The sequence below is a fragment of the Chrysochloris asiatica genome, unplaced genomic scaffold (genome assembly GCF_000296735.1).
Source record: "Chrysochloris asiatica unplaced genomic scaffold, ChrAsi1.0 scaffold00071, whole genome shotgun sequence".
Classification (NCBI taxonomy): domain Eukaryota; kingdom Metazoa; phylum Chordata; class Mammalia; order Afrosoricida; family Chrysochloridae; genus Chrysochloris; species Chrysochloris asiatica.
In genome coordinates this window covers 6,579,468-6,602,843 of record NW_006408589.1, presented here as the reverse complement: position 1 = coordinate 6,602,843, position 23,376 = coordinate 6,579,468, and the positions used below count along the sequence as shown (strand labels likewise).

Sequence of the window (23,376 nt, the reverse complement as noted above, 5' to 3'; positions counted from 1 at the left end):
CCCACCCAAGTCTATTCATTTCGCAAGTATAGCTGCAACTGGTCATGTTCTACTGGGTGAATTTAAGTGGACAAATAATGCAAGAGTAAGGTGTAGCTCAAGAAATACAGAGCAGGAAAGGGATGGTTTTAAAATTTTTCCAGTACGTAAAAAAGGTGAAAAATAGAACAGATTTCACAAAAAGATGTTCAAGACTTCTACAACTAAAAACTGAAACACTGCTAAGAGAAACGGAAGACACCTAAGTAGCAGAAAGACAGACCATGCTCGGAGTCCTGGTGTGGCTCTGTGGGTTAATGTGCTGGACCTGCAAGGTCAGTGACACGAATCACATTTCAATAGCCACGTGTGGCTTAAATAAGCTATGTGCCGTGGAATTGGTTCTGGCTCACAGCAACCCTGTATAGGGTTTCTGAAGTTGTAAATCTTTACAGGAGCAGAAAGCCCCATCTTTCTTCCGTGGAACGGCTTGTAGTTTCCAACTGCTGACCTAGAGGCTAGTAACTACCATATTGGGCAGTGCCACTCTACAAAATGCTATCTAGTCTAGTGCTAGAAATCCATCCAACAGCACAGTTTAACTATGAGGGGGCTTCAGAAAGTGCATGGAGAAATTCCATTACCTTTTCATTCCATTTTTTCCACAAACTTTTGGAAGCCCCTTTAAAGTAACAAACTTTTTTACAAACTCATACTTTATAATAAAGTTTAGTTTTAAAAAACAACAGGAGGCCCTGGGTGGTGTAAACAGCTTGGTAGTTGAAAGGCCGGCAGTCTGGCCCCAGCAAAGGGCACTGTGGGACTTCCAGTATGGTGCTGTAGGATAGGTACTGGACTGCAAACCATAAGGTCGGCAGTTCAAACCCACCAGCTGCAACTCGAAACCCTATACAGGGTTATTATGAGTTGGAACCAACTCGACGGCACTTCACAACTACAACAACAAGTGGTGCTGTGGAAGACAAGACCTGGTGACCTTCTCCCATGAGGATCACAGCCAAGAAAACCCAGAGAGTCGTTATTCTCTGTAGCACATGGGGTCATCATACATTGGAATTGACTTTGACACAAACAACAGCAACAAGAGTGCATGAGCTAAACTTTATTTATTTTTTTTAAAGAAGAAAACAGCACCGTGAAGGTGACATGGCAAAGGGAGGCAAACGTGGGGATTTAAGCCAGTTCAAGTCATTCATTTTACCTGTTACCTCAGTTGTTTCCTTCACATTTGATGAAGGTAGCTGTATAAATGTACTAACTAGTTTCAAATTTACTGATTTATGGGCACATTTCGTGTAGCCTAAGAAAAGAAGCACAGAGACATTATGCTGGCCCTGGGTGCCACTTGTGCAACCAACACCAATGGGTACTTACAATACACAAGACATTACATTAGACACCAGGCTCCACGAAACACAGAGATCTCAGATCTGTGCGGAAGTCAGGCATACAAACAATTTCATCACCAAAGAAGACATTAAATGAAATGGGAGGAGGGAGGTGTCTACATAGCCATGATAATGCAAGGCAGACACATCTGAACTACTAAAGTGTGATTAAGGAAATCCAACAGAATTCAGGGTGAGTGGAGTAGGGAATTTGGGGATGTAATGGGAGACTAGGGTGAGAATGGGGGGTGGGGAAGGGAGATAGAAAGCAAAGATAATTAATATGTGTTGAAACTTCTGCTGGCTTATCTAAGTAGTTCATTAAGGTCTGGCCCTAAAGGCAACAGGCAGACAGTGAAGCAGAAGAATAGCAGAACATAGGCTAAGCTTACCCCTAATGGGTAGCTCGATGAAGGGTGGGCTGAAGAGGGAAAAGAAAAAGACCAAGAGAGGAAACAGTTTCCCAACTGACTAGGAAAGTCTCTAGTGTGGCACTGCAGGTAAGCACTGGACCCCAGGGTCAGTTTGAACTGTAAGGTTGGCAGTTCAAACCCATCAGTCACTCCTTGGAAACCCTGTACAGGGTCCCTAAGAGTTGGAACCAACTATATAGACTTAACAACAACAACATTCTCAATATTCAATGAACAGAAAAATATATGATGATAAAAAGCTACCAAGAATTAAGTAATCTTTTAAAATAAATTAAGAATTGTATTAATCATAATAATGATGATATACATATATATTAATGCTTTTGTGATGTGTCGTAGAGTCGGTTCTGACCCATAGTAACCCTGTATAAGGTTTCCTAGGAGCAGTTAGTGACCTTGAACCACCAACCGTGCAGTTCAAACGACTTTGAAGTCCAACGCATTAGCCCACAGCACCATACCAGGACTCCCTACATATAATATGTTGTTGTTGTTATGTACCATGGAGTCAGTTCCGACTCATAGAGACCCTGTACGGAGTTTCCGAGGCTGTAAATCTTCACGGGAGCAGAAAGCCTCATCTTTCTTCCGTGAAACAGCTGGTTCACAGCCCAATTTGTAACCACTACATTACCTGATACGTAAAGGAGCTCTGGTAGCGTAGTGGTTACAAATTGGGCTGCTAAACTCAGGGTCAGCAGTTCGAAACTACCAGCTGTTCCGCGGGAGAAAGATGAGGCTTTCTGCTCCCGTAAAGATTTACAGATATATAGTAGTACAGATAAATGCAAGCATATTTACTCAATCTACAAAGTTTAATGTGGACAGGATTCAGTGGCCCTTTGCAAAATTCTCCAGAGTTAGAAACTACTGCTCCAGATAACCATGGTTGTAAGTTTCTAAGACACAGCCAAGTTAGGCTTCCATCCTCCAGACTAGACATCCCGGGGTAATCATGGAATATGCTGATGACCAAGGATGTTAGAAAGTCTCCTGCAACCAGAGAAAAGGATTTGGCTTCTCCTTTGCAGCTAATGGATGAAAAAAGAGCTTTTAGGTGGCATCTCAACAAATACTCTTCTTTTGATTATTCACTGTCTAGGGAATGGTGATGGTGGTTGGATTTAGGGGTGGGAGTGAAATTTCAGTGTTTTATTGGTGGCGATTTTCTTTTTTTAATAAAAGAAAGACCTGGAGGACAGGAAAGACAAAGAATATTCCTGTACTCAAAACAGGACTCAGGGAACTTACTGATATGTCCAGGAAAACCATTTAGGAAAGACATTCTTAAAAAAACAGGAATCACATTGTCTTTCGATGTGAAATCTCACAATACGCAAGATTCCAATTTAGAGCATCTTTTGATGTGATAAAACTCTTTGGGAGTCGTTGGGCGGTGCAAATGATTAACCCTAACGGAAAGGTTGGTACAGTGAGTCCACCCAAAGACACTTCAGAAAAAGGACTACTCTGAGCACTCACTAATCATTCAAAACCTATGGAGTATGATTTCCTTATACACCCATGGAGGTTTTCCAGGAATCAGAAATGATTTATGGCAACTGATATTGGTACAAAGATCCAGTCTTATACTACAGCACTGCAAAAGCTGACACATCTTGAGAGACTAACCACCTGGGATCACAACACAGAAAAACCCAAATCACAGAATTTCCTCCGAAAGGGAACATGAATGCAATCAGCAAAAATGAAAGCAAGCACTCACCTGAAATGGGTAAAAGTGCGGACTGTTATCTGGAGATGTAAGTGTATGTTCTGGAGGGAGAACGGGTCTCATTCTGGGCACTGGGAGGCACATTTAAGAAATCCCAAATCAAAATAGTGTCATCATGGGAGCTGCTGATGATCTGAAACTCATCAAACTGTAGCCGAAACACACGTCCAGAATGTTCCTATGAAATATAATAGCTTAATGAATAAAATGAAAGCTTTATAATCCCTCTTATCTCACCTGGTGTGGCGCTGTAGAATCAGCACTGGACTGTGAACCACAAGGTCAGCAGTTCAAATCCACCAGGCTCTCCTTGGAAACCCTATACCGGGTCGCTATGAGTCAGAATCAACTTGACGGCACTTAACAACAACAACAACAACTCACCGTGAGGGATTTAACATAGGCTTCCCAAACAACTTTCCAGAATCTAATAAGCTTTGTCCTTCACCCCAAAAATCTTTTTTTTTTTTTTTTTCCTTCTAGATAATTTTCTTTTACTGAAGCTTGTATCCCAGGTCCTGGCCCATTAATATGTCAAAGTAGATCAAGAATATCTGAAGCCAGAACTAACATCAAAATGAATGCTGAAACATTAGAAACATTCTCATTAAATCAAGAGGAAAACAAGAATGGGCCTAACTATAGCTCTCCATGTTAATGCAAGAAACAATGAAACAGAGAAAGATAAAACGAATGAAAAAAAAACAAAAAACTGCATCAATATTTTCAAGTAACAGTCACCTCAAAAATAGGGCAGATTCAACAAGACTATCAGAAATTGAGTTTAGGAAGATTGCTAAAAACAAAATTAACATACAAAATATTCCTATGTGCCTAAGAATATTCCTAAGAATACAAATTGAGGAAAATTCTATTGTACTAGTATACAAAAAATGTGTTCTAAAAATACAACATAACCACAAAAGTCCATATTAAGAATTCTCCCAAACCCATAGGAAGGGAGTATTGTGTACTCTATGAGAAAACCTGCTAAATGAGAATGTCTGCTTTCATATTTTAAATTGCAAGACCACTCCTTAGGAAAGAGTTCATAATAGTATAAGTGTCAAATATTCTGATTTTAGTTACACAAAATTAACAGAGCCATGAATCTTCCTGAAGTCATGTTGTGAGACACACAAGCTTCACTGTAGTATACCCACGCAGGTCTACTGCCTGCCCCCAGCCCAATTCAACAGATCACGTACCACCAGTGTGCGCAAACACAAAGTGCTTGCAGGGGCTCGAGGGTCAAGAGCAGCTTGCAAGTCCCAAACTTTAATTTTCCTGGAAAGGAAATGAGACCGTGATTAGTGGGAAAGTTATATACAAGTATATCTGCATTTTCTTGACAGAAAAAGAACCTAAGGTACTGCCTGTTATAAAAGGTAAGGTGGCCTGTCAGATAAGCACTGAGCTGCTAACTACATGGTCAGCACTTTAAACCCACAGCTGCTCCGTCTGTAGAGGAAAGGGGAATCTGCTCCCATAAAGACTGGCAGCCTTGGAAACCCTATACACAGTCAGTATGAGTCAGAAATCAACTCAATGAGAATGGGTTTGGGGATAATAAAAGCCAATGTGGCTTTCATCCAAACCATAATAAAATCTCCAAAATAAAAGCTAACAGGGAAACATGCTTATGTTTTACAAATTATCTGCACCAATCACAGTTGATTTTGATTGGGGGAAGGGGTACCTATACATACTCAGAATTGCTGCAATTTTGAAGAAATGTTATTTTAAGAGAGACAAGAAAATAATTTCAGGTTATCTGAATTCAATTCCTGACTTGATAATCTATGTCACGAAATTCATTAATCACAGGACTCTCTGGGGCCGAGTAGGTGCTGCTGACAGAGGCTAGGGCTCTGTGTGAAATTCCAAAGATACCTTTCTGAAAGCTAAGCAAACACTGACAGATCAACTAAATCGTCTGTGAGGTGTGCATCATGTTTACAGTTGCCATTTGCTCATTTAAAAGGTCAGAAAGCCTTTTTAGAGGATCTGTTCAATTTACCAAACACACACACACATACATTTATCATCCAACTTACATACACATGCCAAGGACTCACAACCCTCACTGTGTAAGTTACTCGCTGAATTGACATGTGGTCAAAAGCATCGGCTTCAGCATCACAGTGGCTCTGATTGGGCATTGTTGGGGCTTGGGTATCCTTACCTGATTAACTGGATATAATGGGCAGGGGCTTTAGAAAGCTCACGGGAAAGTTCCATTATCTGTCCATACTATTTTTCTACACACTTTATGAAGCCTCCTCACAACACCTGCCATCTACCATTTACGCAGAAAGTACCTAGCTCTGGGCCTGGCCCCTGCACAGCTGCTTCCTTTCTGATACACTTCTCTTTCTTTCTGATACAGTTACTGCAACACATTTCAAAGTTGGAAATACAGACCCATCATAGGCCCCACTGACAATCCTCTTGTTGTCAAACCGGATGCAGCGGACCAATTCTTCATGTCCCTCTAGGACTCTTAGGCAGGCGCCACATTCAATATCCCATAACCTTGAATGAAAACCAGACCTCAGTGAAACAACTTCCCACACATGATTCACACTGTCCTCAAATTCTTTATATATGTACCTTGTGGGATTTTCTCTATCCTACAAGTCTTTATTTTCATCTCACTCCCAGTCCACACTATACATATTCAAAGTTATAAATACATTTGTAGCATGAGTGTGCTTTTAAGCATTCACTTGGGAGGAAGCACTACTTTCCATTGTATTTGATTTCATACAGCTTGAAACTTTTTTAAAATCATGAGCATGCTTTTACTATTTGAATAGATCAACAAACAAAACCTTTAATCATATTTAATCCCTAGGCAATTCTTTCGATAATTGGTCCCTGGTGGTGCAGTTTATGCTCTAATAGTAACTGAAAGGTTGGCAGTCTGAACCCACTAGTGGCACTGTGGAAGAAAGGTCTGGAGATTGGTTTCTGTAAAGATGACAGCCCTAGTAAAGCAGTTCTACTCTATGATGACATCATGAGTTGGAATCCATCAATGATGGCAAGGGGTTTGGTGTTTGGGCTTTCTCTTTATGTCTCTGAACAGATGAAAACATGTAGCTAACTGGTCTACGAAGGATTTTCCTGGAGGAGACACATATTACAGACAGTAAAGGAGAAAGAGTACCTGCATGCGGGGTGGAATGAGGTAGTGGAGAAAGAGTGTGCGTCTGTGGGATGGGGCAAGGAGGTGATACTACTGCCAGGAGGTCAGGCTTCCACCCCAGGTTGGAAATGCCTGGAGTTTAAGATCCACTGATATTAGAACTAGAAGACGAGCATGGTGGGCTCCATCTCCTGATGTGGCTTAGGAACCCCCATTCCTTGATGGCAGGGGTGCAAAGTTTCAATCCCAGTGGCTAACTCTTACCTTTCTCTCTGCATATGATTTTTATAACAACATATACAATGATTGTAGAGTCTTTTTCTACTTTTCTAGTGCCATTGCTTTTTCTACATTATTTACAAAAACAAATCACAGCAACCAGCATATACAAAAGAAAACTGGCATGCTGACGTATAATGACCTCTCCTCTCCACCAGTAGCTCCTATCATACATCAATGAACATTAACCAATCTCCCTCAGCCAGTCTGTGTGATGATGGTTTCCAGAACCTACTGTGCACAGACTCATTTAGTACTGCCAATAGGATTCCAAGGTGGTTCTCACCTGTAAACTGTAGAACAATACTCATTACTAATTATTTTTCTCAGGGACTGCAATAAGAAAGTGAACGATTGTTTATTGCAACCGTTAACACCACAAAGCATGATTGAGTACACCACAACAGTGATTCAAATTCTAAACTTTTATACCTTTAAACAAAAAATTACAGCTACTGAAACCCTGTTTTTCTGCATACTTTGTTTTCTCTCCTTATAAAACATAAACCTTCAATCAATTCTGATTTTGCCCATGCATTAAGCTACTTGGTTGTAAACCCCAAAGTTAATTATGTAAAGACACTACACCATGGTGAAAACCTGACTTGGAAAAATTAGACCGACAGCTAAGGGAAGTTCTTAATATGAATGAGTGTTTCAAGGATGATCATAATTACTAGAAAGCATGGAGAGTATTAGGAAGGAAGAGAAAGAAAGGCAAGCCAAATGACTTAAATAGGAGAGGCTGGTTTTGCAATGCAGCCTTGGGAGCGAGCAAGGCAGCGCACACCATCTGTCAGGGAGGAGGAAAGCAAAAGGAGTCAAGCTGGAACATCTGACCGTGCTCTGAGGTGGTGGTTAAGTGATCCTGGGTAGAAAGGGGATTATAAAGCCTGATGTACTGGGGGAGTCTTGGAAGAAAACTCAGGGTGTACAGTTCACCCTCTCTAGTTTTGAGAGCCAGAGTTACCTGAAGTTCTCTTATCTGAGCTACCTCATTTATGCTGTCTTTTGAGTGTTAGGATTAGGAAATAAGTCAAGACACTATAATGAAAAAAATCCCGTTTTGTTGAAACACCAATTTCTACTCACCTAATGGTATTATCTGATGATCCACTAACAACCAGTCGATCCCTGTACTGCAGACAGGCAATGCCTCGCTTGTGCCCATTGAGAGTACGAACAAATTCACAGGTACTTGTGCTCCAGACCTGTATTAACAAATTAGGGTATTTTGAAAAATGAATACAGAAAAATCTTCCCATCATATATCTTTTTTTAAAAATGGGAGTTTCTGAGAACAGCACAAATTTACTTGTTTATGAAATAAACACAAGTATTAAGTCACAAATAGCACTGATACATGGTTCCAGTTCACACATCTCTGCAACGCGTGGATACCTGCAGACAAGTTCTGTCAGTAATACCTTATTAGTCTCACTAGCGTGCCTTAAAAAAGTAAACAACAACAACAAAAAGTAAACAAGCATGGAATAATTTGGTTTTGAGGTCAACGTTTTAACAAAACTCAAGTGGACATCTTTCCAAATCACTGAAGGTTTGTTAACTGTTTAAAGGAATGCTATCCACATAAAACAACAGCTTGTAGATGGATCAAATGTTTTCAGGTTTGGGAGGACTCAAAGATGAGCCAATAGAGAGGACTGTCAAACTCGACAAATGAAGAAAACGTGGCTGAAGTTCAGAAACTGGGTCAGGTTAATACCAAGGTAGAGAGGCCAGCTCAGAAGGTTATGGTGGCTATTTTCTGAGACCCCAAAAGGTACTTCAACTTTTTTTTTTTTAATATAGTTTTGATTTTTGATTTTTAAGTGCTGTTTTTTAAATTGTGAACTGGGTAAAGTTTGCAGAGCAGATCAATTTTTCATCAGACAGATCATTCATACTCATTTTGTTTCATCTCACTGGCTGCAATCCTCACAATGAAACATCTCTTCTACACTTCTTTCCTGTGGTTTTTTGTTTCCATTCCTCCTTCTTTCCTACCCTTTCTGAAAATTGTCCTTGGGCAAATACTGCCCTTTTGATACAAAATGGCTGATTTTATTTTCTAAGGTGTGTATACCTTTATAAAGCCACTGTTCCCCCCCTATAGCCTTATCTTTGAGTGGCTAAAAATTGACCCATGGAGGTGAGTTCATTTCCAGACTTGAAGGGTGACCAGGGGCCACAGTCTCAGGGGTTCCACCAATCTCTATCTGACCAGTAAGCCTATCTTTTTTATGATTTTCAGTGTTGTTCGACATCTTTCTCCTACTCTATTCAGGGCCTTTTATTGTGATCCTTCTCAGAACAGTTGGTAGTGGTAGCCAGGCACCATCTACTTCTTCTGATCTCATGGTTGTAGAAACTGATGTTGCCATGGTCTAACAGTCCACCGGACTAACTGTTACCATGTGTCTTTGATTTCCACACTTCTTTTCTAGAGACAGGGAGAGACAAATAGTTGTACCTTAGATGGCTGCTCACAAGCTTCTAAGACCCTAGTCACTACTAACCAAAGCAGGATGTAGAGAGAATTGTTTCTGTGGATAATGTTAATCAAATTGACCTTGGTGCCCTACCCCTGAGACTATGATGCTTCACTCCCAGGCCCAAAGAATCATTCCCTCAAGGTTTCTGGATGTAGCTAAAAGTTTTCATATCTTTGACCCTGTATGCTCCACCACATCCATGGATTTATTTGCAGAAAAAAGCCAGCAAAGTTATGCTGAGGAATTTGTTTTTATCATGACTATATACCTGTTCATTCTTTGAGGGTAGCAATGACTGTCCTCTGAGAATTTCGTTAGGAAACTTTACTCTGTTTTTGACTCTTCAGACTCCTTTGTTTCCAAAACTCAAAGAACATTTTAAAAGAGCGTAATGTGAATCCATTAAGTATGCCAAAACTGCCATTTTAATCTGGTGTAAATCAAACAGCACAGAATTCTTTGGGAAAGGATTAGAGAGATAGAAAATACCCCCTTCAACAGTGTATATATAGGTCAAATGGAGGAGATGTTGAGAACAATAGCTTCACATCTTTTTGTTTAAAAAACAAACATTGCGGTAATTTTGTAGCCATGCTTTTTGACAATCTCTTCTAACTCAAAGCTGGGAGGCTGGGGGAGAGATTGGAAAGTAAAAACTCTTCTTGGCTGCTGAACGATAATAAAACAGAGTAAAACAGAGAGAAACAGTGAAGTCTCCAAACCTTAAGCTCTTCAAAGAGATCATCTCCTGGAAGGTTCTGACATTCACTTGCTTAACAGAAGACTTTGGGCCAGATATTATATTTTAATGCCAGGAGGCATGTCAAACCATATGTAACTGATATGAAAAAGCTTCACCCTTCATGTCCTCCTCTTTTACAACAAGCTTCTTGAACACCTAGCTCCACTTGTTTGGACACATTGCTCCTAATACTATATATGTGGAACAAATAATCTCCTCTTGTGAATCTCCTGCAAGACTTAAATGTTCACAGACACACAATAATTACAAACCAACTAGGGAGATGCAAAGAGTGCCCCTGATTATTTTACCAGTTGCATCTGTAGCTGTGTTAACATTAGCGGAACTGGAAATCTACATGGACCTCTCCCGTTTTGAATAGGAAAAATATTAACTCAAAATGGATCAAAGATCTAAATGTAAAAGTATAAAACTCTTAGAAAAAAACACTAGAGCGAATCTTTGTGACCTTGGATTAGGAAATGGGTTCTTAAATATGACAGCAAAAGCTTAGGGAACTAAAGAAAAAAATTAGAGAAACTGGAGTTCATCAAAACTTAAACCTTTCGTGCTGCAGAGAACACAGGGCACCATCAAGAACGTAAAAAAATAATCCACAGAATGGGTGAAAATAGGTGCAAATCATGTTATCTGACAAGGAACTTGAGTCCAAAATGCAAAAAGAACTTTTATAACTGAACAAGAAAAAGTAAGTAAGCTATACAAATCATCAACAAACGTATTAAAAACAAAGATAACAAAATGTATTGGTAAGAATGTGCAGAAATTGGAACCCTAACACATTGCTGGTGGAATTGTAAAATGTCACTCTGGAAAACAGTTTGGCAATTCCTCAAAATGTTAAGACATACTGTTACTGTTTTGTTATTGTTAAGGTAAATTAAGTCAGTTCTGACTCATAGCCACCCTATATAAGGTTTTGAGGAGCGGCTGGAAGTTTGAGCCTCGGACCCTTCAGTCAGCAGTCCAGTGCTTATTCTACAGTGCCACACCAGGACTCCAAAGTTACCACCATATAATCTAGCAATTCCACTCCCAGATATATGCCAATATAAATTTGTACGCCAATATTCCTAACAAAATTATTCCAAACAGGCAGAAAGTGGGAACAAGTCAAATGTTCATAAACTGATAAATGATTAAACTGTTGTTGTTGTTGTTGTTGTTAAGTGCCATCAAGTCGATTCTGACCCATAGCGACCCTGTATAGGGTTTCCAAGGAGCAGCTGGTGAGCTTGAACCGCCAACCTTGCAGTTCAAACGGCTTTGCAGTCTGGCGCATTAACCCACAGCGCCAATAGTATATACATAAAATGGAATATTCTTAGGATCTAAAAAAGGAATAAAGTATTGATACATGTTACAAAATGGATGAACATTGAAAACATTATGATACGTTTATTAAAAAAAAAAAAAAAAAGCCAGACACAAAAGGCCACATACAGTATGATTACATTTACATGAACTGTCTAGAATGGGTAAATCCAGAGAGACAGAGTTGATTAGTGGTTGCCAGGAACCAGGGGAAGAAAATGAGTAGAGACTGCTAACGTGTAGGGAGTTTCTTATTTTACTCATTTGGAGGTGGGTGGTGGGGTGAGGGTGGTGATAATGAAAATGTTCTGGAATCAGAAAGTAAGGATGTTACACAACATTGTGAATATACTAAACACCAGTGAAAGGTGAATTTTATGGTGAGTGAATTATGTATCAACAATGTTGCTATAAAAGCACAAGAAAGCTATGAACACTATTTACCATATATATGAGTCAAAACCGACTCGATGGCACTTAACAACAACAACAATGGATCACCCTTGTGGTGCTGTGGGTTAAGCGTTGGGTGGCTAACCACGAGGTCAGCAGTTCAAGCCCACCATCTGTTCCACAGGAGACAGATGAGGCTGTCTGTTCCCATAAAGATTTTCAGTCCACACAGGGTCACTATTATGAGTTGAAATCAACTCGATGGCAGCGGGTTATGTATCACCCTAGACCACAGGGTTCTGTGAGATGGTAGTGTATGTTAGCGCTCTTCCCCTTAAAAAATGTTACCAACAATGTCATTGGATAGAGGACTGTTCTCTACCTTGGACTCACGACCCATTCCCCCCTATCTTGCTGTGACTATGGGAGTCTGAGGAATGGAATGGCCTCAAGGGATCCTGAACAAAAACAGAGGAGAATAAGATCCAGTTAGGTACCCAGCTGGTAGAAGCCAACTGCTTTCTATATATTCTAAAAGGCATGACAGCAAACACACTTACTTTGATAGTTCTGTCACCGGAGGCAGACACAATGTATTTATCATCAAAATCTACTACGTTGACAGCAGCACGATGGCCAACCAGGACACGGCGTAAAGTGATATCAGTGGCAGATGCCATGTCCCACACGGCGATGGAGCGGTCCTTGGAACAGGTCACCATGAGTCCATTGCTGAAGCGTAAGTGCAGTACAGCCTCATTGTGGTGGATCAGCGTGTTGAGAACTTCACCCGTGTTCACATCCCAGACTCTAGGTGACAACAGAAGAGCATGGTGCTTACTTACTCAGACTGTTGTGTCTAAGCTCTGGACCCACTCTATCAGCAGACCAGGTGCTGTGGACTCTATTTCTGTTTGGCAGCTGGGACCTGATACTTAGGTACATTCTCAACAGGAACCCCCAGATGCAATTTTTTCATTTGTTGAGCAGTGTTGAGATAGTGTCACAGAACATGAATTCTAGTTCTGCCAAGGATTAGGCTTTTTGACAATCAAGAATTAGGAGAGTGTATTTACAGGCTAGCGTTAATGGCAAAAGATGGCTCCTTAAGTGAGTGGACATTGCAGTGAGTTTGAAATGACAGGAAGGAATGTGGAGGCTGGAGAATTGGGGAATACGTAACTCTTCAGGAACAAAGCCTCCTAAGTGTTTCACCCTGGAACACAGAGTTCTTAAAGGCAGCCCTCTCACATCACAGCTATTGGTACCTGTCTCCCAAGAAGCCATTTTCATATAGAGCAGAGGAGGAAAGACTCGGACTTCTGAGTTGGAGACATGACTGGTGACAGAGGCAGCGACCCAGAACCTGAGTCAGTGAAAATAGAGCAGAAGGGATGGGAAAGGGACCAGCACAGAAAGCGAACAAAGGAAAGAAGTGAAAGGAGGTGAAAGTGGGAACCCAAGGACAGGCTGGATGGCTCCTGTAAGACATTGCTCTTCAGTATCTGGCTCAGCCCAAAAGAGACCTCTCCTCCTCCGCACTGCAGGCCTTCCCCAAGCCAACAGCACTGCTCAACACCACACCTGACTCCAAAGCCCATACTATGTGGGGAAATGTCCTTGCTCCAGTGCTTGCTGCCCACCATTTTGCTAGAATATCTGCCTCCCTTCTCTCTGCTCTGGGCGACAGTCTAGCAGGCAGAGACAGCTAGCCTATATCAGACAATCTGATTTTACAGGAAAGCATGTGGCCCCCCTTCTAATGGACAGCAATGTTATTGTTGTTAGTTGCCATCAGATCAATTCTAACTCGTGTGCACAGCAGAACTACTCCGTAGTTTCTGAAGCAGTGGCTTTTTAGAAGCAGAGTACTAGGCCTGTCTTCTGAGGCATCTCTGGGTGGGCTCCAATAGCCAATTTTCTGGCTACCTGTCCAGTGCTTACCTGTTTGTGCCATACTAGGGTTTCCACAAAGACAAAAGAACCCACTTTACCAAAATTAACTTTCCTGCTTACTTTGCTGAAATGTATCTACATCTCCAGTAATTTTGAACGACAGCATATAAAAACATGTGCAAACAACGCTCCTGCATTGCTGGTGGGCTTGCAAAATGGTCCAAACTCTCTGGAAAGCAATATGGCACTTCCTCAGAAGGTTGGAAACAGAAATACCTTAGGAGCCAGCAATTCCACTATTTAGGATTTACCCACAAGAAAAACAAGCCATAACATGCACACCAATGTTCATAGCAGTACAATTTACAATAGCAAAAAGATGGAGGCAGCTGACATCTTTGCTCTTCAACACTTTAAAAAGGTCTTGTGCAGATTTGCCTAATGCAATACGTCATTTGAGTTCTTGACTGCTGCTTCCATGAGTGTTGATAGTTGATCCAAGATTGAAGTCCTTGACAACTTCAATCTTTTCTCCATTGATAAGAATGTTGTTTATTGGTCCAGTGGTGAGGATTTTTGTTTTCCTGACATTGAGATGCAATCCATACCGAAGGTTGTGCTCTTTGATCTTCATCAGTAAATGTTTCAAGTCCATTTCACTTTCAGCAAGCAAGGTTGAATCATCTGCATATCGCAGGTTGTTAATGAGTCTTCCTCCAATCCTGATGCCACATTTTTCTTCATAGAACCCAGCTTCTCGGATGATTTGCTCAGCATACAGGTTGAATAAATATGGTGAAAGAATACAACCTTGTCGCACACCTTTCTTAATTTTTAAACATTCAGTGTTCCTATGTTCTGTTTGAACAACTGCCTCTTGGTCCAGGTACAGATTCCTCATGAGCACAGTTAAGTGTTCCGGAATAGTCACCGTTCACAATGTTGTCCACACAATCGAAAGCCTTTGCATAGTCAATAAAGCACAGGTAAACATCTTTCTAATATTCTCTGCTTTCAGCCAAGATCCATCAGACATCAGCAATGATATCCCTCATTCCACGGCCTCTTCTGAATCTGGCTTGGACCTCTGGAAGTTCTCTGTCAATGTATGATTGTAGCCATTTCTGTATTACCTTTACCCAAACTTTACTTGCATGGGATAGCAAAGAGATTGTCCGATGATTTCCGCATTCTGTTGGGTTACCTCTCTTTGGAATGGGCACAAATATAGATGTCTTCCAATCAGTCAGCCAGATAGCTGTCTTCCAAATTTCTTGGCAGAGATGAATGAGTGCCTCCTGTGCCGCCTCATTTTCTTGAAAGATTTCTATTTTGATTCCATCAATTCCTGGTGCCTTGTTCTTTGCCAGTTCCTTCAATGCACCTTAGATTTCCTCCTTCAGGATCATTTGATCTTGATCATATGCTACCTCTTGAAACAGTTGAATATGAACTATTTCCTTCTGGTACAGTGACTCTGTGTATTCCTTCCATCTTTTCTTGATGCTTTCTGCATCATTCAATAATTTGCCCAGAGAATCTTTCAATAAAGAAAGTTGAGGCTTGAATTTTTTCTTCAGTTTCCCCAGCTTGAGAAATGCTGAGTGTGTTCTTTCTTTTCGGTTTTCTGATTCCAGATCTTTGCATATTTTGTTGTAATATTTGGCTTTATCTACTCAAGCTGATCTTTGAAATTTTTTGTTCTGCTCTTGGACCTCCTCATTTCTTCCGTTTGCTTTAGCATCTCTACACTGGAGAGCAAGTTTCTGCATCTCATCTGATATCCATTTTGACCTTTTCCTTCTTTCTTATCTTCTCAATGATTTTTTGCTTTCTTCATGTATGATGTTCTTGATGTCATCCCACAACTCTTCTGGTCTTTGGTCTTTAGTGTTTTAATGTATCAACTCTGTTCTTCAGATGATCTCTAAAATTTAGGTGGGATATATTCAAGGTCATATTTTGTGGACTTGTTTTCATTTTCTTCAGCTTCAGTTTGAATTTGCATATGAGTAATTGATGGTCTGTTCCACAGTCTACCCCTGGCCTTGTTTTCACTGATGATATGGAGTTTTCCATCTTCTCTTTCCATAGATATAGTCAATTTGACTTCTATGTATTCCATCTGGTGAGGTCCATCTGTATAGTCGTCTCGTATGCTGTCTAAAGAAGATATTTGAAATGAACAAATCATTGATTTTGCAGAATTCTATCATGCGTTCTCCAGTATCATTTTTATCACCAAGGCCATATTTTCCAACAACTGATCCCTCCTCTTTGCTCCCAATCTTTGCATTCCAATCACCAGTAAAGATCAATACATCTTGATTGCATGTTTGATCAATTTCAGATTGAAAAAGTTGGTAGAATTCTTATATTTCATCCTTATTGGCTTTAGTGGTTGGTGCGTAAACTTCAATAATAGTGGTATTAACTGGTCTTCCCTGTAGGCGCATGGATATTATCCTATCACTTACAGCATTGTACCTCATGACTGATCTGGATATGTTCTTTTTGACAATGAATGCAACACCATTCCTCTTAAATTTGTCAATCCCGGCATAGTACACCATGTGGTTGTCAGATTCAAAATGGCCAATACCAGTCCATTTCAGCTCTCACTAATGCCTAAGGTATTGATGTTTATGCGTTCCATTTCGTTGAGATTCGGGATGCCAACCTTAAGGCTAGCAGTTCGAAACTACCAGCAGTTCTACAGGAGAAAGATGAGGCATTCTGCTCCAGTAAAAATTTACAGCACTGGAAACCCTGTGCAGGGTTAGAGAATAGATTCATGTTAATTGGGTGATGGGAAGGGAAATGTACAAGAAGAGGGAGGTTGTCTGAAAAATGATGAAGACACAGGTATCTCATGCAAAGCATAGACGTTCAGATGGATGAAACCTCACCTTACTGTTGAGTCTGAAGAGCCAGTTACAATGACACGTTCATCATACTGGAGACAAAGGACAGAGCCTGTGTGGCCCGTTAATACTTTCAAACATTCCAAGCTGGTTTTATCCCAAATCTATTGAGATAAGATTCACAATAAAAATTATTTAGAAAGTCATTTTGATAAACGTTATTGCCTGACCTTATTTTCTAAATAAAATATAACATAACTCTGTTACAGTAAATTGTTGTTATTAAGTGCCGTCAAGTTGGTTCGGACTCATAGCAATCCCGTACATGGTTTCCAAGGAGCGGCTGGTGAGTTTGAACTGACAACCTTGTGGTTCAAATCGGCCTTGTGGTCCAGAGTATTGAACCGCAGGACCACACCAGGATTCCCATTACAGTAAGTAAGACAAGGTATATGCCAAACAGATAGGAAATGAAAAGAAGGAAAAAGGAGCAAATGTTGCCATCCATAATAGACATAAGATTTTGTTTACTTTATACCTTTTTCAGCATTATACTCACTATACTTATCAACAGCCTGTATATAATTGGCTTTTTAAAAATAAGATCTGTGAAACGAGTTGGCTCACCATCTGGATATCAACTTGACAGCATCTATCAAGAGGATTGAAAAGTTCATATCCCTTACTCTATCATGGATGTTTATTTTAAAAAAAAGGAAAGGAAAACTGAGATGTTGGAATGCTCAACATTATAGAAAATTTCCAAAGGCTTTTTAATGAGAAAGTACAATGCCTAGTCCTCTGCCGTAACAGTGATCCTTTACAACAGAGCAGAACTCCTTAGAGCTTCCAAGATTGTGAAGTTTTACGGGAGCTGATAGTCTGTCTCATCTTTCTCCCACAGAGATGGGGTAAATTTGGACCACCGACCTTGTAGTTAACAGTCTAATGCTTTAACCACCATGCCACCAAGATGCCATATATTGGTACTAAATTTTCAAAATAAAGAGTCTACATAGTAATATCACTGCTATTTATTCTTAAAAGAGAAAACAAATCAAAAGTAAAACAATAATAGATGCTTTTGCACATGGGAGTGTTTACTTTCACCCTTCTTTTTACATTCCTGCTGTTGTTGTGAAGTGCCATCGAGTTGGTTCCGACTCATAGCGATCGTGTACAGGGTTTTCAAGAAGCAGCTGTTGGTTTCTCAACCACCGATATTGTGGTTCACAGTCCAGGGTTGGGTTTGAACCACCGATATTGTGGTTCACAGTCCAGTGTTGATCCTACAATGCCACACAAGAAGTCTCCTATCTATCTTACTAGTCTTCCAAATTTCAGTATTATCCATAATGTAAAGGGAGATGAGAACTGATATTTTCAGAGATTGGACTGTTAAACATAAACTATGTACCTGTTTCTTCACTGGAAAAACACTACTACAATAATGTGCAGTTTCCCTGAAGTCTACTGCAAATGGCAAACATATTACAGTGCTATTGGCATTAGTGTCGAGCTGGGACTGATGTGATGGTAGTGGGTTGGAGTAGTATGGTAGCAAGGTTTGCTTGTTAGTTCTGACCTAGTAGAAACCAAGTTATTCTGAAAAGAGCTATTAGTGCCCAGGACTGGTGGGGAATTAAATATAAAAGGTTTCCAATCACTCAACTAGGTCATCTCTCTATAGTGCATTTCTGCTATACTACTATATGTCTTACCAATCAAATGGACAAATCATTCCTAAGCCTTCTAAGCCATTCATTTAAATACAAGTGTATCTCTGTTAACTAATCCTTTAGAAACACATTCAGTAAGTGAACTGAAAGCTCAGGGCCAGCCTATGCTTTGTTAAACCATTCTTTTCTATATCTTACAGCAGAATGACTAAAATTACATAGGAATAAATCAGTCTTCTAGACTATACAAGGGGGCTTCAAAACTTCATGAAAAAATTATATTAGTAACAGTTGTGAGGATGACACAGCGTTTCATTGTGCTGTGTGTAGGATCGCTATGAGTAACAACAACAGATACACATATGCATCTGCAAAAATGCAACTTTAAAATTAGACTGAATTGTACTTTCTGACCTTGCATTTGGCAGACATTAGACCTAAAATTAAACACAAATTATTTTCCTAGGCTTTTCAGTCTTCTGTTTTCTTTTTCTTTAATTCATGGTCATTTTAATTTGGCACTGTGGGATCAGCATTGGACTGCAGATGAGGACCACAAAGTTGACAGTTTAAATCCAGCAGTTGCTCTTCGAAGTCCTGTGCTGGGTCCTATGAGTCGGAACTGACTTGACAGCACTTAAGAACAACAACACACACATATGTGTTGTTGTTAGGTGCCATCTAGTCAGTTCCGACCCATAGCGACCTTGTATAGGATTTCTGAAGAGTAGCTAGTAAGCTTGAACTGCCAACCTTGCAGTTCAAACTGACTTTGCAGTTCAGTGCATTAACCCACAAGCACCACACCAGGACACACACACACTCTCTTATATATATATATGAGAGAGAGATAGTCCTGGTGAGACACTCTAGGATCAACACTGGACTGCGAACTACAAGGTCAGCAGTTCAAACACATAAGCTGCTCCTTGGGAACCCTACATAGGGTCAAAAAAAAAAAAAAAATTAACATTATCTTTTAATTAAATTTCTCCATGAACATTTTTGAAGACCCCTCACATTTGTGGTCACGGGTTAGGGCTATCAATAAGTATTACATAAAAGCAGAGTTCTGTGGTCAAATACGTTTGGTAAGTTGAGAAACACTGACATCTCTGTGCTGGCCTCCTCAGAACCTTTTATGTGCTATGGAATCTGCATGCCATGTTTTCTAAATTTTCTTGAAGGAAAGTGTTCTTTGCCTAAAATGTGTATTACCATTCTTTAGATTCGCATCTGCAGAATTCCTTTTGGTATGTGCTTGTCAAAACTCACAAAACTTTACACCAGAAACAGCGAGTTTTCCTGTGTAAATTAAAACTAAAGAAAAATCAAATTTGTTTAAGGCTACTCAATGTATTCTCACATACGAGAATATAAATTACAATGTAAAAAAAAAAAAAACAATCAATTGACAGCCACCAACTAGATGATTTTAACATGGATAATTGTTCACAATTAATCTGCTATTGAAAGGTGAATAAAAACAAAAGAGACCACTGTATGTTTCTTCTGTGCCTCATCTGACTCCTTCTCAGAACCCATTAAAAGGTAAGGACTTTGATTTACAGGCCAGCTAACAATACTTCAATCAGCAGGCCACGGTAATCAAGAGTCCTGTGATACCAGGGTATTTTCTATTTGCACCTAAATACAGAATACAGAATGTGAATGTGCTCAGAGTAGGATAAGGAATGAGATAATCCAGGGGTCTTGTGTTAGCTATAGAGAAAAGCTCTGGCTCTAGCTCTTTAGAACCACATTGAGAGCTGTCAAGTAGATAAGAAACAATCTAGAGTAAATGGAGAGATTGTCATATCTGGTGTCTAACATATAACCAGTATTTCTAAAAATACTACAAACAAAATGCAGTCACTCACCTTAATAGAATTATCTCGTAGGCCACTGATAATTTTTTCATCATCATACTGTAAACAGTAGACACCTTTACTATTTTCAGAGCGGCACTGAATCCTCTGCAAGTTGTGCCGTCCACACCGCCAATTAGATTCTATAGTCTAGGGAAAAAAGAGAGGGAAAGATGAGTTGTTATAAATCAACCGTTCTATTAAATAGCTTCAGACTTGGGTTTGCGTCCAGAAACAGCATAGGAATGATCCCCCATTCTTGGTTTGCATAACTGTCTGTGGAGAGGAATCATGCCCTTTTCCAAGTAAGACGCTGAGTACAACTATGTTTTTTCTCAAACTTTCCCTGTCTGGCAACTAACATAAGCTTGCCAATGGACTTTGGGTTAGGTTTGAGTAAAATAGCCCAGACAGAATTCAGTAAGTTTGAAGAATGCCATTTGCACCCAAAATATACAAATAAATACTCTCTCCCGCTAACACCAGTTAAAGTATTTAGCAAAAGACCACCACCACCATCATCAAGCATATACTAACAACCTATGTTGTTATTAAGTGCCGTTGAGTCAATTCCGACCCATAACAACCCATTATAGGATTTCCAAGGAGCAGCTGGAGAGCTTGAGCCACTGACCTTGCAGTTCAAATGGCTTTGCAGAGTGGCACATTAACCCACGGCGCCACACCAGGACTATGCCAACAACCTATATACCAACCACCTATATACCTATCCAAATTATCTCGATTACTGAGAAAAGATACTATTACATATCAACTATAAAATGAGAAGTCCTGGTGTGGTGCAGTGGGATAATGCACTGGACCAACTGCGAGGTAGGTTTAAACCACAAGGTTGGCGATTCAAACTCACCAGCTGCTCCTTGAAAACCTTATACAGGGTCGCTATGAGTCAGAACCAACTCGGTGGCACTTACCAACAACAGTAACTATAAAAGGAATTTTGTTATCACTTTTAATCTCTCATCAGACTGACATTAACTTAAGAGTAAGAATGATACATTTCAGCCTTGGACTCTCATTCTCTCATCATTCATGCAATGGTACTGAGATGCTAGTATATTCCAGGAATCCTGGTATGGCTCTGTAGGATAAGCACTGATTGGCTAAAGACAAAGTTGGCCGTTCAAACCCACCAGCCACTCCTTGGAAACACTATGAATCAGAAATAACTCAACGGTACTTAGCAACAAAAAGTATATTCCAAGTACTATGCAAGGCCCAGGTCCTGGAAAGATCCCAGATCAATAGGAAGCAAACTAAAGTCAAAGGATGCACAAAGTACTGGAATCAAGTAAACAAATAACCTAAATTTATTTAGTTACATAATCCACATAATAACCTTGGGAAGAAGTTCTTATTACTTCCCATTTACAAACTAGGAAGCAGAGTTTAATATGACTGAGGCCACAAAGCTAGTAACTGAATGAGCTGGAAATATGGAACGCCCATAAAGAAGAATAGGTAGATGAGTCCTAGTTCTTGAAGCAGTGAATGTAGAACATAAAAAGATCCATGCTAACTTCAGGAAGAAAAGACATACCACCAAAAAAGGGATAACAGAGGCAAGTGCTGCAGGACTCAAAGGTGAGAACACGCACGAGAGACTGGGACCCCGGGAAGTTGAATGCACAATGGGGGCATGTTCAGAGCCCTGAAAAACCTAACCTTTAGTAGTAGACAGGGAAGATTTTTTAGGATCAAATGTTAGTGTTTCTACTAAGAACAAACTAACTCTCAATTCCTGATCCTTGAAATTAGCAGACAGTAACTGGTTACACTCATTTCAGGGTAGAGTTTGAAAGATTATTACTGCAGAGGAACTTTTACTTGTTTTATTGAAGAAAAAAGATAAATTGCATCTTTGTCCACAATAAGCACTTCATTACTGGCTGTATTGATATCTAACAAACAGTATTTCCTCATACTTTGAAGGTAGCATGCTGGTATATGCTCTGAAATGTTAAAATCTTCTGAATGCTATGTGTCATGTACTATGCTACAGACATATTGTCAGGAGGGACCAGTTGCTGGAGAAGGATATCAATGTTTGGTAAGGTGGAGGGTCAGAGAAAAAGAGGAAGACCCCCAGCGAGATGGATTGGCAAAGTGGCAGAATTGTGAGGTTGGTCCAGGACTGGGCAGTTGTTTCTTTCTGTTGTGCACAGGATCACTATGAGTTGGTAAGTAACTCGATGGCACCTAACAACAACAACAACAAAATGTGTTTCATGCAATAGCTGTTTAATTTAATTAACACAACTCTGCAGCAGGAATTACTGTTCTACCTTCACAGAAAAAATAAATGGAGGGTTGTAGATACTGACACACACACGTGTTGTTGTTAAGTGCTGTCGAGTTGGGTTCTGACCCATAACAACCCTGGAACAGACACACACACGCACATGTACACAAGGGTAAATAAACAAGTATTGCTACTAGGGTTCCAGTTCATACATGCACAGGTTTATTTCATGCTTAAACATATCTCTGCAATCAGTGACTGGCTGCAAACAAATTCTCTCAATGATACACTTGTCTTAGTCTTGTTAGAGTGCTTTAAAAAAAAAAAAAAAATTCCAATCAAAACCATGACTTCTGAGGTTAAGTTTTACTGAGCTGGTTAATGGTTAAATTCCAGGCAGAGAAGTCAGCTCCAAAGGTTACTGGGATTATTTTATGGAATTACAAATGGATCATCTTGATAGATTTTCTCAGACGCAGGATGATCACAGGGGCTTAGGAAGTAGTTCTAAGAAAATTTAAAACTACACTGGTGAGGAAAAGGCCACGAAAATTGTGCTGAGGAATTTTTTTCCACCACTGCAGTGCTCATTCTTCAAGGGTATCAGAGCTTTCCTACAAGAATTTCTCTGGGAACTCAGCCATATGAAAATAAAGATGCTTGATACTCCGAGCAAGTGTAAACTGCTACAATGTGATGAACTGGACCTTTACTTATGGATGCAGCTGCTCAAAATTCCAAGTGAGATGAAAGGATTCTTCATATCAAGGATCAAGCTTGTCTCCTCAGTGCACTGGGTTGATAGGGACGGGCAACTTACACATCAGTTATCAAAAATGGTGGGCTATAAAGAA

The 23,376-nt window shown here is 40.0% G+C and overlaps 1 protein-coding gene across 1 annotated transcript in view; it reads right to left on the bottom strand.

The window, feature by feature from the left end:
* Positions 1–3,573: 3,573 nt before the first annotated feature.
* Positions 3,574–23,376, bottom strand: part of FBXW11 (F-box and WD repeat domain containing 11) — a 99,067-nt gene continuing 79,264 nt past the window's right edge. The window contains exons 6-12 of the mRNA XM_006864813.1: positions 20,272–20,409; positions 16,758–16,876; positions 12,513–12,762; positions 8,080–8,198; positions 5,982–6,092; positions 4,766–4,844; positions 3,574–3,735 (exon numbers count right to left, since the gene is read on the bottom strand). Coding sequence (XP_006864875.1) covers positions 3,574–3,735; positions 4,766–4,844; positions 5,982–6,092; positions 8,080–8,198; positions 12,513–12,762; positions 16,758–16,876; positions 20,272–20,409 — 978 coding nt within the window. The remainder of the gene's footprint in view (positions 3,736–4,765; positions 4,845–5,981; positions 6,093–8,079; positions 8,199–12,512; positions 12,763–16,757; positions 16,877–20,271; positions 20,410–23,376) is intronic.